The sequence below is a fragment of the Plasmodium reichenowi genome, chromosome 11, assembly GCF_001601855.1.
Source record: "Plasmodium reichenowi strain SY57 chromosome 11, whole genome shotgun sequence".
NCBI classification, from domain to species: domain Eukaryota; phylum Apicomplexa; class Aconoidasida; order Haemosporida; family Plasmodiidae; genus Plasmodium; species Plasmodium reichenowi.
The window spans coordinates 1,058,139-1,071,805 of NC_033656.1; the positions used below are offsets into that span (position 1 = coordinate 1,058,139).

General features: G+C 18.8%; 4 protein-coding genes and 1 pseudogene across 4 annotated transcripts, besides 1 other annotated feature; 3 read left to right on the forward strand and 2 right to left on the reverse strand.

Annotated features, from left to right (window-relative positions):
• Positions 1–182: 182 nt before the first annotated feature.
• PRSY57_1128000 (phosphatidylinositol-4-phosphate 5-kinase, putative) lies at positions 183–3,986 on the forward strand (the record flags this gene model as incomplete). Its single annotated transcript, XM_012908244.2, has 1 exon — positions 183–3,986. One exon carries the CDS (start codon positions 183–185, stop codon positions 3,984–3,986), a length of 3,804 nt encoding a protein of 1,267 aa, XP_012763698.2.
• Positions 3,987–5,273: 1,287 nt separating this feature from the next.
• Positions 5,274–5,816, reverse strand: PRSY57_1128100 (hypothetical protein; the record flags this gene model as incomplete). The annotated part of the gene is made up of 1 exon (XM_012908245.1): positions 5,274–5,816. The coding sequence occupies one exon, from the start codon at positions 5,814–5,816 to the stop codon at positions 5,274–5,276; it is 543 nt and encodes a 180-aa protein (XP_012763699.1).
• Positions 5,817–7,630: 1,814 nt separating this feature from the next.
• On the forward strand, positions 7,631–8,479 carry PRSY57_1128200 (hypothetical protein; the record flags this gene model as incomplete). The annotated part of the gene is made up of 1 exon (XM_012908246.2): positions 7,631–8,479. One exon carries the CDS (start codon positions 7,631–7,633, stop codon positions 8,477–8,479), a length of 849 nt encoding a protein of 282 aa, XP_012763700.1.
• A 350-nt stretch (positions 8,480–8,829) lies between these two features.
• Positions 8,830–9,578, reverse strand: PRSY57_1128250 (UNC-50 protein, putative; annotated as a pseudogene; the record flags this gene model as incomplete).
• Positions 8,830–9,578: a sequence feature.
• Positions 9,579–11,676: 2,098 nt separating this feature from the next.
• On the forward strand, positions 11,677–13,506 carry PRSY57_1128300 (transporter, putative; the record flags this gene model as incomplete). The annotated part of the gene is made up of 1 exon (XM_012908247.2): positions 11,677–13,506. The coding sequence occupies one exon, from the start codon at positions 11,677–11,679 to the stop codon at positions 13,504–13,506; it is 1,830 nt and encodes a 609-aa protein (XP_012763701.1).
• Between the last annotated feature and the right edge of the window lie 161 nt (positions 13,507–13,667).

Below are 13,667 nucleotides of genomic sequence, written 5' to 3' on the forward strand. Positions count from 1 at the left end.
AACAAAGGAAAAAAATACAAAATGAAAATATCAATGTACTATATAATTGAAAAATATATTAAACCATTAATATATTTTCACCTTATCAAATAAAATAAAAAACAATATATTTATATATATATATATATATATATATATATATTTATTTATTTATTTATTTTTTTTTTTATTTTTTTTTTATCATGGGAAATAAGCTCACGTGCGGAGAAATAAGGAACGACGGCGTGAGAGGATTAAAAAATGCATATAATTTCGAATTGAATAAGTCTAATATTTGTGTAGAAAATAGTACAACGTGTGACAATAGTTATGATGAAGAGAATTATTTTTATCGTTACGAAAATGTAAGCTATGTAGAAGAAGGAGAAGAAAGAAAAAGAGAATATAGTGAAGATGAAATAAAAGAAGAAGTTGAAATTGTTGTTGATAATAATAATAATAATAATAATAATAATAAAAATATGTATAATTACCATAATGAGATTAAGGATAAAAATAAATTAGTGAAAAAAAGAGAGAATCAATATATAGATAAAAAGTATATGATAAATGTTAAAAGAATATTAATGTATATTAAAGAATATGAAGAGGATTTTTTATGCTTCTTCAAAAAAAATAATGCAACAAGTATCATATATTTAAAATACATTGTATTAAACTATAAGACATATATTATGATAATCGAGAAGGGTGTTATATATATAGGAGAAGTAAATGAAAAAAATGAGAAAAACGGTTTAGGTATAATAATAACACCAGATCAATGTATCTACATAGGTGAATTTGAAGAAGATAAAATAACAGGCTTTGGATTGTATATACATTATTCTAAAAGTAAATATATAGGTTATTGGAGAAGAGGGAAAGCAAATAGATATGGTATATTTATACATCCTGATGGAACATTTTATAAAGGTTTTTGGTTAAATGATAAACAAAATAAGAACGGTATTGAATATGTATATAATAATTATGTATATATAGGTAATTATTGTAAAGGGGAAAAAAATGAGTTTGGTATTTTTGTATGGAATAATGAATGTATGTATATGGGCAATATAAAAAATAATTATTTTTTTAATAGAGGTATTTATTTTTTTAATAAATATAAAATCTATATAGGTAAATGGAAATCAAATTGTGTAGATGGTAAATGTGAAATAATTTGGAAAGATAATAGACAATTTTTTGGATATCATTTGAATAATTTAAAACAAGGATTAGGTATATATAAATGGGATGATGGAAGAATTTATTTTGGTAACTGGTTAAACAATAAACAACATGGTTCTGGTATCTTTATTATAATTAAAAACTTTAAAGAATATGAACATTATATACAATATCCTATTTTTCTTTTATTTAAAAATACAGAAAAAATCAAAAAAAATTTTCTTCTTAATCTTTCAAAAGAAAATATATTTCATAAAGGAAATATTGGTAAATATTTTCATAACCTTCTAAATAATTATGATAATTATAATTTTTATAATTTCTTGTTTAATTTGTTGTATATTAATTTTTATGATTTATGTTCTACGTTCTTTGATTATATAAAGAAAAAAAACATAATTCATTTTAAGACTAATCACAATTTTTATAATATAATTAAAGATCATATATGTCTAATAGCAGATCATTATTTCAATAATAAAGTTAGTAATAACAAAATCGCACAAGCGGATTCTTCTTTTTCTTTTCTTCTCACAGATACACATGATAGAGAAAAGAATAGAGATCAAAAGTATATTATGAATCATAATAATTATAATAATCATAATAATTATAATAATCATAATAATTATAATAATCATAATAATCATAATAATCATAATAATTATAATAATCATAATAATTATAATAATCATAATAATCATATGGATGATTATCAAAAATATCCCTCTCCGAATAATATAAACATGAAAAACAACGAAAATGAAATGTTGATTCATAATACTAATAATCAAAAGTATAATACATTGTATAATCAAACGACAGGTTGTGATAATGAAAAAATAATCGTTGATAAACAAAAATATGAAAATAATAAAATTTTAAAAGGCTATGAAAATGACCAAGGTCCAGAGCATCACAAAATAAGTAGCCCTACTACTCATCAGAAAATAAATAGGACGTCTAATGTATTACCATTCCAAGATATACAACGTTTAATACTTTATATAAATTCAATAAATTTAAATGATATGAGTGAAAAGGACATAAATAAGCATAATCCCATATTTTCCTATGCTTCTAAAAATATTCTTTTGAAATATGGTAAATGGAAAAATGGGAAGCTCAAAAAATGGCTCTATGCTAGTGATGACAGTATAAGTGTTGTTAATAGGGATACCATAAATAATGATATAAATGTTTTATCGTACAACGGAAAAAGTAAAGGCGGCAGAATTAAACATTTTTTTAAGAATAAGACTGGAGGTGATAGTAACAACAATATGGAAATAAACCATAAAGTTAACAGTAATAATAATAGTAATATTAGTAGCAATATTAGTAGCAATATTAGTAGCAATATTAGTAGCAATATTAGTAGTAATATTAGTAGTAATATTAGTAGTAATATTAGTAGGAATATTAGTAGGAAGCATAACAGTTACTCTTTCTCATCCCCTTCGTCATCTTCCACAAAGAGCCTATACAAAACAATGAAAAAAAAAAAAAAAAAAAAAAAATGCATTAATGAAAAAATATATGACCCAGCACATGGAATTCAAAAGGACATCAAAAGTAAAGGGCTAATTCCACAGAATGATAATAATAAATATATTTATCATAAAAAGGAAAAAAAAAAAGATATATCATATGATAATGATCACTATTGTTATCATAGTGATGAAGATGATAATATATATTTGCATGATGAAGAAAAAAAAAATATTCATGTACCTCATGATATAAAAAATATAGAAAATGACAATATGGAAAAATATATAAAACCTCAAGGAATAAATCATAAATTCAGTAATGATTATAATTTCAAACAACACCATTTATCCTTTATCCATAATATAAAAGAATACAATGATATACAACTACATGAAAACCGAAATATAAAAAAATATAAAAAAAAAAATGAGAAAAAAAAAAAAAATAAATTAAACAATAAGTTGATGTATTATAAATATTCATATATTACAACTAGTACGAGTGATCATCGTATTTCAAACAAATCACCTAATTCGATATCTTCTTTGAATGTCAGTGTGAATAGTAGTATACAATCCTTAGAAGATAAAAGAAAAGATAAAACGCACAACAGTACTAGGAATTATCTAAACGATAAACGTGTTGTCACAGATATTTCTTATAAGCATATACAAAAAGAAAATAAAGAACAGACTGAAATAACGTATGTTAATAATATCATGAAAGAAAATGAAAAACACCAAAATGATGATGAAGATATAAAAAATGTAGAAAAAATAAACAGAGTGAACAATATAAATACGAAAGAAAATATAAACCAAATTAATAAGAACGAAAAAATGAATTCTTTTGAAAAAACTGGTGATAACAATATGACATATGTTAACTTGGATGATATGAAAAAAAAAAACAAACAAAATGGGATAATAAAAAAAAAAGGAATTATAAGACAAAATAAAATGAATAGAAAGGAAACAATCTCAAATGAAAGTCTTATGAATCAAATGGACACAGATAAAAGAAATTTAACAAATACAAGAAATACAAAAAATTCTACCTTGCCATATAAATACAAAAATTATGATTTACCAAAAAAGGGTTTCTCATTAATCTGGAGTCTTAAAAAAAGTAGGAGAAATTCACCTTTATCTACAAAAGAAAAAATTATGTATCAAAATAATGATCAAAGTTGTGACGATCATTATGATAAAAAATATGTTCAAAATAATGAAATAACAGATAATCAACAAAAAAAAAAAACCTTTTTTAGAAACTTTCTAAGTGTTAACAAAAAAAAAAAAAAAAAAAACACGCACTAAATAATTTGGTGTTATCAAAAATTAAAAATAAATAAAAAGACTCCATTTATTTATTCCTCACGTTATATATATATATATATATATATATATGGTTATATTTGTTTATTTTGTTTATTTTTTTTATTTTGTTTATTTTTTTTATTTTGTTTATTTTTTTTATTTTGTTTATTTTGTTTATTTTGTTTATTTTTTTTATTTTTTTTATTTTTTTTTTTTTTCTATTATTTTTGGTTCATTTATTTTTATTTTATGCAACTAATTACATACACCCGTCAATATATTTTAAAAATAATAATTTAGACAAAATCTTTTTTTTTTTGAAGTTTTTTTTTTTTTTTTAAATAAATTATTTCATAATATATATTAATTATATATTATATTATATATTTATATATAAGTTAAAATAAAAAAAATTAGAATACAAAAAAGTATGAGAAATCAAAAAAATAAAATTTGAAAGCGCCTATGCAACAATATAGTTATACAGGCTGTATTGCGAGAAAAAAAAAAAAAAAAAAATATATATATATATATATATATATATATATATATATATATATATATAAATATATACATATATATATTAATAGTGAGAATAAATTCAGTAAATGTATGCATACGAGCATTCTTTAAAAATATGCTAAAGAGAATAAATATATAGCATATTTATTTGCGCGTATTTATTATTATATACTACTTATGGAATAACAAAACAATAAAAACTAAAATGTACATAATAAGGATATGTAAATTTATGAATGAATGAATAAATATAAATAAATAAATATATATATATATATATAAATATTTTGATATCATAAAATTTATATGAGGTACTAAAAAAAAAAAAACTACAAAAAAAATAAATACTAAATATATATTTATATTTATATTTATATTCATATTTATATTTCTCTTATGATATTTTTTGTAAAATATTATGCACTTGTAAATATGTATATACTTGTTTTATTCATTCATTCATCCTTCCTTTTTTTTTTTTTTGGGGTAAGATGCTTTAAAATAATTTTTACACTGCATATTATTAACATAATAATATTTATGGTAATTTTGACAACATGTGTAACATGTTGAATGAAAATGTATAAAATGAATTAAAATAAAATATACATATATATATATATATATATATGTATGTATCATATGAATTAAATTATCCCATTTTAAGAAAGATTATAATATTAATAATAAAAAATATAATACTGCTTATGCGTGTTACAAGTATATTTTTTTAATATAAATATACCTATGTAAGAACGCCTGAAATCAAACTTTAAAATAAAATACTTTTGAATATAATATATCCAAAGTTGAGGTTATAATACTCAAAATAATTTCCTTATCTTTATATATCTTTAAATATTTTTTAAATTTATTTATAAAAACCATATATAAATTTTTTGGTATTTGATAAAAATGATATATAACCTTTTCCCTTAAAATTTTAAATGTAAAAACTAATGGTTCAAGTAATCCATCAAAATATTTATTTAAAAGTAACTCATCACAATCATACCAACATTGTCTTGTTGATATCCATGACATTAAACATAAATTACACGTTTCTTTTATTTTGACACTTTTACAAAAAATATATGCTTTAATTATTTCTCCTAATAAACTCTTTTTATTTATATTATTTATTTTGTGTTCATTATTATATCTGTCATAACATTTTGTACCTTCGTTTAACAAATCGTCTAGTTCATTCAAATCAGTAACGTCTCTTAAATTTATGTAAAAATTCCATTTGTTACTATCCTTTTCTTTTATATTATAATTCATATAATGTCTTATCTTATTACTCATTTTTTCAAATTTTCTTTTTTCTTTTGTTTTTTGCTTTTATAGAGTATATATATATATATATATATATATATTATATTATATTATTTTATTTTATTTTATTTATTATTATTATTATTTTTTTTTTTTTTTTTTTTTAGGTGTGCATGATTTTTGGCTATTTGTATGACCAGGCAAGGAGCTAGCTAAATTCATTTATTAAAAGAATAACATTAGAAATATACACATATTTATATGTATAAATATATAAAAAGCATACAAAAAAAAAAAAATAATAATAAAAAGTAATATAATAAAATAAAATAGAAAAAAACTAAAAAATAAGAAAGATAAAAGGAAAGAAAAAAATAGAAAAAAATAGAAAAAACAATAAAACAATAAACAAAGAAAAAAAAAGATATTTTATGTGATAAATGTTGTATGATATACGATTTTCGTAATATAAAAATATTGTTATGTGTAAAGATTTAAGTTTTTTAAAAGAAATATTATTGATTAATGTAAGTAAAAATATTCACAAATGTAAATCATTAATTATAATCGCATTATATATAAATGTGTGTACTTATAAAATAATCATTACTAGTTTAAATATATATGGAAAAAAAAAGATATATATAATATTAATAAATAATAATAATTTGGGGTTTTTATTATATTATAAATATATTGATATGTCTCACAAAAAAAAAATATATATATATATATATATGTAATATATATAAATATATATGTATATGTTGAATATATGAACTTTATTATTTTTTTTTTTTAAGGACTTTTGAAAAGTATATTACACTATTTATATTATATTAAACGTACAACTTATAAATAATATAATAATAATAATAAATATATAAAATATTAATATAATCTAAATATATATTATATCCATATATATATATATATTAATATATTATAAAACTATAAGCATCTACTGTTTGTTTGGGATGTATATTATGAAAAAATAAAATATGTATATTTATATAATAGCTTAGAACGTTCTTTCAAATAAATATTCATTCTAATTAAATCTTTATAATAATATTATATATATATATATATATATATATATATATATATATATATATTTATATATAATATTACTAGGTATACAGTAAAAAAAAAACAAAAACAAATATAATATTATTATACATATATATACATTTTTCTTTATATAACATAAAAAATTATAACCTCTATTCATCCGTGATGAATAATGAAGAAATACATTTTTGTTTAAATTTTGTTCCTATATTCTTCCTTTATTATTTAATATTTTTCAAAAGATAAAATTTATTAGAATTAGATTTTCTTTTTCATTCTTATCTTTTTAATGCAATATATAATCATATATTTTTAATATTATTTTTACATGCATTTAATATATAATATCGGAATAATCGAATACGTAAAAAAAAAAAAAAAAAAAAAAAAAAATTACATACAATACTTTATTATTATGTAGTGTATATATATTATAATAAATATATTAATATATTTATTTAATTGAAAAACGTGTAGAGGAACTGATTAATAAAAATATAATAAGAAAAAGTATTAATTATATATTATATATATATATATATAATTATTGATGTTTTAATTTATTATAAAATCGTGAACATTTATATTTTTATGTTATTGTGATTATATTAATTTTAAGAATATTCTTAAAAAAAAAAATGGGAATACAATAATGAGAAAATAAAATATAAATATAATATATATATATATATATATATATTATTTTTTTTTTTTTATTGCAACAAAATGTTTGTGTTATAACAAATCATATTAAAAATAAAATAAAAAAAATGAGTGATTACGATTCTTTAACACAAAGTAAAGCATTTTCCATTGAGGAAATATACGGAAGCGATATAACAGATGAGGAAAATAAATTAATTATTGAATTTATGCGGAATATGGTTAATGAAAGGAATGCCCTTCCAAATAATGTAAATATAGAGATAAATGTGTTAAATAATAATGATAGAAACAATAAAAGTTCGTGTAATAAAACACACAACTTACTGAACATTTTGAATAAATATACCTTAAAAGAAAAGTTAGATGAAAAATATTTAAACAATGAAAATAAAATAACTTGGAAAAGTAACATTGTTGAATATATAAATAGATTAAGATATTATATTCATAAAAAGTATAATCGAAATATAATTGATACATTTAAATATAATTCATGTAATTGTTCTATATTGTCTTCCTTACAAAAAGATAATGATTTAATACAAATATTTTCTTCACACGTTTTTTGTGTACATTTATATATTTATGGTATTAATTATAAGCAAATCATATATTATATTGATATAATAGCTAACCACTTAAATAATAATAATAACGAAGCAAATTTTATTTTTTTTTTATGGTTAATATATCTACTAATATTATTGGATTCATTACAGGCACTTGATTCCAATGTTTCTTCAAACTTACAAATAATAAAACGTTTTTGTATAAACAAAATTGAAAACCCCGATCCAAATTATGTTGAATCGAAGCAAGATATTTTTTTAAGTTTCCTAGAAAACTTTTATTGTACCTCTAAAAATATGAATAATTATATTCCTTCATATTACACAATAGATATATTTTATGTTATATATATAATTATTACTGATATATTTAATCAAAAATGAAAAAAAAAAAAAAAAAAAAAGGGGAACTATATATAAAAAAAAAATATGACTTATTTTGTATTTTTTGTATGATGTTAATTTGATTATTAGTATTACTCTTCCTATTGGATACACATTTATTATATTTTAATAATTTGATATATGTACATTTACGATGTTATTTCTATGTAAATATTGTAGCTTATAAATTATTGTAAATAAATATGTTATATATATATATATATATATATATATTTATTTATTTAAATATTACCATATTTTTGTTATATATGATAAGGTTTTATAAGAGAAACATGTATGATGGCGACATCATACACTTTTTATTATACTATAACAAAAAAAAAAAAAAATTGTTATTTTTTTGAATTAATGAAATAATAAAATAAAACTAAATTTGATAAATGTTTTTTTGTATTAAAAGTGAAACAAATTATAATAAAAATACAAAGAAAAGAAGAAGAAAAATAAATAAATAAATGAATAAACAAATGAACAAAAACATATATTTAATAATAATTATACAGAAAAATTTATAAAGACATTTTACAATTATATGTGTAAATATAATTTTATAAACCATTATGTTAAGAAAAAAAAAAAAAAAAAAAAAAGACAAAAGTCTTTTATTTCCATTATATATATATATATATATATATATATTAAAAGTGCAAATGTTAAATTGTGATATATTAAATAAAGATACAAAAGAAGAAAAAAGGAAAGGAACATTAAATAAATAAGATTATTTTGTTTCTCAATTATATAAAATGACATACATCCCTCCTTTTTGTATATATATTTACGTATAAGGTAGACAAAATATGAATATTAGGAAAAAACATGGATCATCTCTATGAAAATGATTTTTATTTTTTTTAAAAAAAAAAAAAATAATTTATAAATTAATAAAATTACATATATATATATATATATATATATATATATATATATAGTATCTTATTTGAGCATAATTATATTTCACATATAAAATTGCTCTATTTAATAATATTATTATATAAGAATAAAAAATTTTTTTTTTCACAATATGTTTTATCTTAAAGCATTTTTGTCCTTTGGCTGTTTGAATTCCTTTTCCAAGGACATGATATTTTTTAATTTCATTTTAAGGAAATGGAAAAATCAAAGGATAAAAAAAAAAAAGGAATGAAGTATAATAAATGTAATTATTATATATATGTATATGTGTAATTATATATATATATATATATGTATAAAATTTATATAATTCTTCCTTTTCACTTTCTTTTAAAGACATACAAAAATATTATACATAGATATTAAATTATATATAAATTCAATGATATATAATACTTTAAAAAAAAAAAAAAAAACACAAAAAAAAAAACAAAAACAAAAACAAAAACAAAATTATGAACGTTCATAAAATAAATTAAAATAAAATAGCTATTTTTATTATAAATAAAATATAGCTTTTTTGCTTTGTTATATTTTGGAAAATTATAAAAATATATATATATATATATATATATATATATATATTATTATTATTATTATTATTATTATATATTATATTTATCATTTGTATTTTATTAAATATAAGCAGAAGAACCAAATATAAATATTGTTTGTACAGCTTTATCTTGTTCATCACATGAATATCTTTTATCATCAAATCTATCATATTCTCCATGCTCATTTTTTTGACATTTCCATTTGTTGTACTTAATTTTCCTTTATTTATTTATTTATTTATTTTTATTTTATTTCATTTCATTTTTGTGTTGTATTTAAAATATTTCTTTTTTTGTTAAAAAAAAAAATTTATTAATACAATAAAAAATATATTCATTATACACTCTGTGCAACATCTTAATTATGTTATAAATTAATTTTCTTTTTTTCTAAATTTATATTTTTTTAAAATAATATGAAGATGGCAGTACTCTAGTCAATTTTTACGTACACTATTATGAATCATATATTTTAACAGTATAAAATATAAATATCCATATATATATAATATATATATTTTTTTTTTATGAGTAAATATAATATATAGAAATATGGATATAATATTGAGATAATGGAACATTTTGTTTTATGCATGCTCAATTATGTTTAAAATTAATTATTATTCTTTTTTCTTTATTTCCCTCAAAAATAAAAAAAAGAAAAGGAAAACGAAAAGAAAAAGAAGAAAACGATCTCTATAATATTTAATGAATAATTATATAATTAAATATATATAAATAAATATATTATATATATATATATATATATTACTATTTATGTATATTTAAAATATAATAAGCAATTATTTTACTTCTTCGTTTTTTTTTTTTTTTTTTTTTTTTTTTGAAATGATATTTTGTTAGCTATACATTGTTATTATATTATTCGTGAAAAAAATAAATAAATATTTTGAGTTTTATTATGAGACAAATTATATATGGTATGAATTGAATATTAAACAAGAATATTTGACAGAATAAAAAATAATATATATATATATATATATATATTTAATGTATTTTTGTATATAACCACATTTTATAAAAATGAAATATTAAAAAAAAAATATATAATCAATATATATATATTTAAATATCAATTTCTTTTTTTAATTTAATAAAATTAAATATTCATGTTTATGACTTTGATTATATATATATATATATATATATATATATAGATATAAATGATGTGTGATTTTTTTTCCCACTCTCTCCTTCATTTTTATTATAAAATTATATAGTGTTTATATATATATATATATATTTATAGGTATGTATTATGAAGGATAAATATTGCTGCAAAGAGTAAAAAGAAGTATGTACAAAAATATAATAAAATATAACATAATATAATGTAATATACATATATATTTATATTTATTTGTATATCCAGATTTTTTTTTTTTTTGTATAAATATTTATTTTTCTTCAGTTGTGTTTATTTTTGGTATTATATAATTTCTGTATGTTATGTGTTAAACAAATAAGATTTAAAAAGAAAGAGAAAAAAAAAAAAAAAAATATATTAATATAATAATATATATTATATTATAATATTATATTATATTATATTATATTATATTATATTATATTATATTATATTATATTATATTATATTATATTATATTATATTATATTATATTATAATGCTTTAAAAAAAAAAAAAAAAAAAATAAAAGTATAAGAAAATAAAGTAAATCGATGAGTTCCAAAAAAAAGTCTACAATTATATTGTCCCACTCGGGTAAAGAAGATGTATCTGTATCTGCAGAGAAAGTAGAAATGCCCAGAAGGGAGATGAGTTCAAATGATAATGTTAATAATAATGAGAAGAAGAAAAGCATATTAAGTTATTTAAGTTTGAAAGGATATGATATGCCATCTTCCTTAGATGACCTTTTGAAAAAGAAAGAAATAAGATTGTCCTCAGAACAGAAAACACCCTTTAATATAAATAGGAGTGTGTTATTATTTGTATATTTTATATTAATAGTATTAACAAATCGTTTATTTTTTGGATGGCCTAATTTATCAAATTTATTGTTTAGAGAAGATACTTATATATGGAAATGTCAAAAAAATGAGCATGGAGAATATGATAGATTTGATGATAAAAGATATTCATGTGATGAACAAGATAAAGCTGTACAAACAATATTTATATTTGGTTCTTCTGCTTATTTTGCATTTTCATTTTTTAATGGATTAATAGTAGATTATTTAGGTTCACGTTTTAGTATGTTATTAGGACATATATTAAATTTAATTGGATGGGTATTAATGTTAATGTCAAATGAACATTTTGATGCTTATGTAATAGGAGGAATATTTATGTCAGCAAGTATTGATTTAGCATCCTTTTCTACGTTAAATGCATCAGGATTATTTCCAGGGAATGAGAATTTAATAGTGAATATAATATCTGGTGCAGGTTCCTTATCTACTGGTACCATGACTATATTAGATCTTATAATAACTCGTTATAATTTACCTTTCAAGACATTTATGCTTTGGTATATGTGTATCAGTGTATCGTTTTTCTTTTTATTGACAATTTTTTTATTTCCCAAAAATAGATATTATAGACAATATGAATTCGATAATTATTATAATAATAAAGAAATGGACTTAAAGGATTATGAAGATTTTCATAATAGTACGAAGAAAATATATGACCAGGATAAGAAAAAAGATGGACATCAATATAATAACAATGTAAATAGTAGTGTTGGTGTTAATAATAGTTTAGTTGTTAAAAAGCATGAAGGTGGAATAAAGAGAAGAGAATTAGAATTACAAAATGTGAATTCTTCTAAACATGTATTTAATGATTTAGAAAATAATGATAGTAAAAAAGATGAATATGCTGCAAGTACAAATAATAGTAGTAATATGGTTAAGAGCAAGTTGAATATATTTAATTCACCGACAGTTAAAGATTTAATTAAAATATTTACATGTGCACATTTTGTATGTTTATGGATATATGGACCGTTAAATGCTATATATAATACTTTTTATTTTAGTGTCGTAGAAAATATATTATCAAAAGATAAAAATGATATTTTAGGATATATCTTACCATTTTCCTTTATACCATGTGTCTTATTAGGTAACTTATCGGATAAGTTTGGAGTTATGCTTATGTTTACATATGAATTAATGTTTGCCTTCTCTATGTATGCCTTTAGTTATATTAAATCAAACTGGGCTCAGTGGATATCGGTTATATCAAACGCATTATATTCAGCATGTGCAAATGGACAATTGTGGACATTCATTTCTTTTACTTTTAGTTCGAAATATCATTCTACATTAATAGGTTTCTTGAACCTAGTGTGTGGTGTGGTATCTTTTGTGCGTCTCTCCTTATTTGAGTGGGCTAAATATGCGAACTATGATTTTACATATATCAATCTCTTTATATTAGCTTTGATAGTAGTAAATATAGTGGTAGTCATATGTATGGTGTTTATAAGGCGAATCAAGGGAGAGAAAGTAACCTATGGAGACGACGGATCATCAAAGTAGTTTTCCTTCCTTTTCCCCCCCCCCAAAAAAAAAAGGAACAAAATATGTATACATAAATATAATACATAGAAAAAAAAAAAAAAAAAAAGGAATATATAAATTTATAAAATGTATACATATATATAAAAAATAAATAAATTTATTTTTTTTTTTTTTATTTT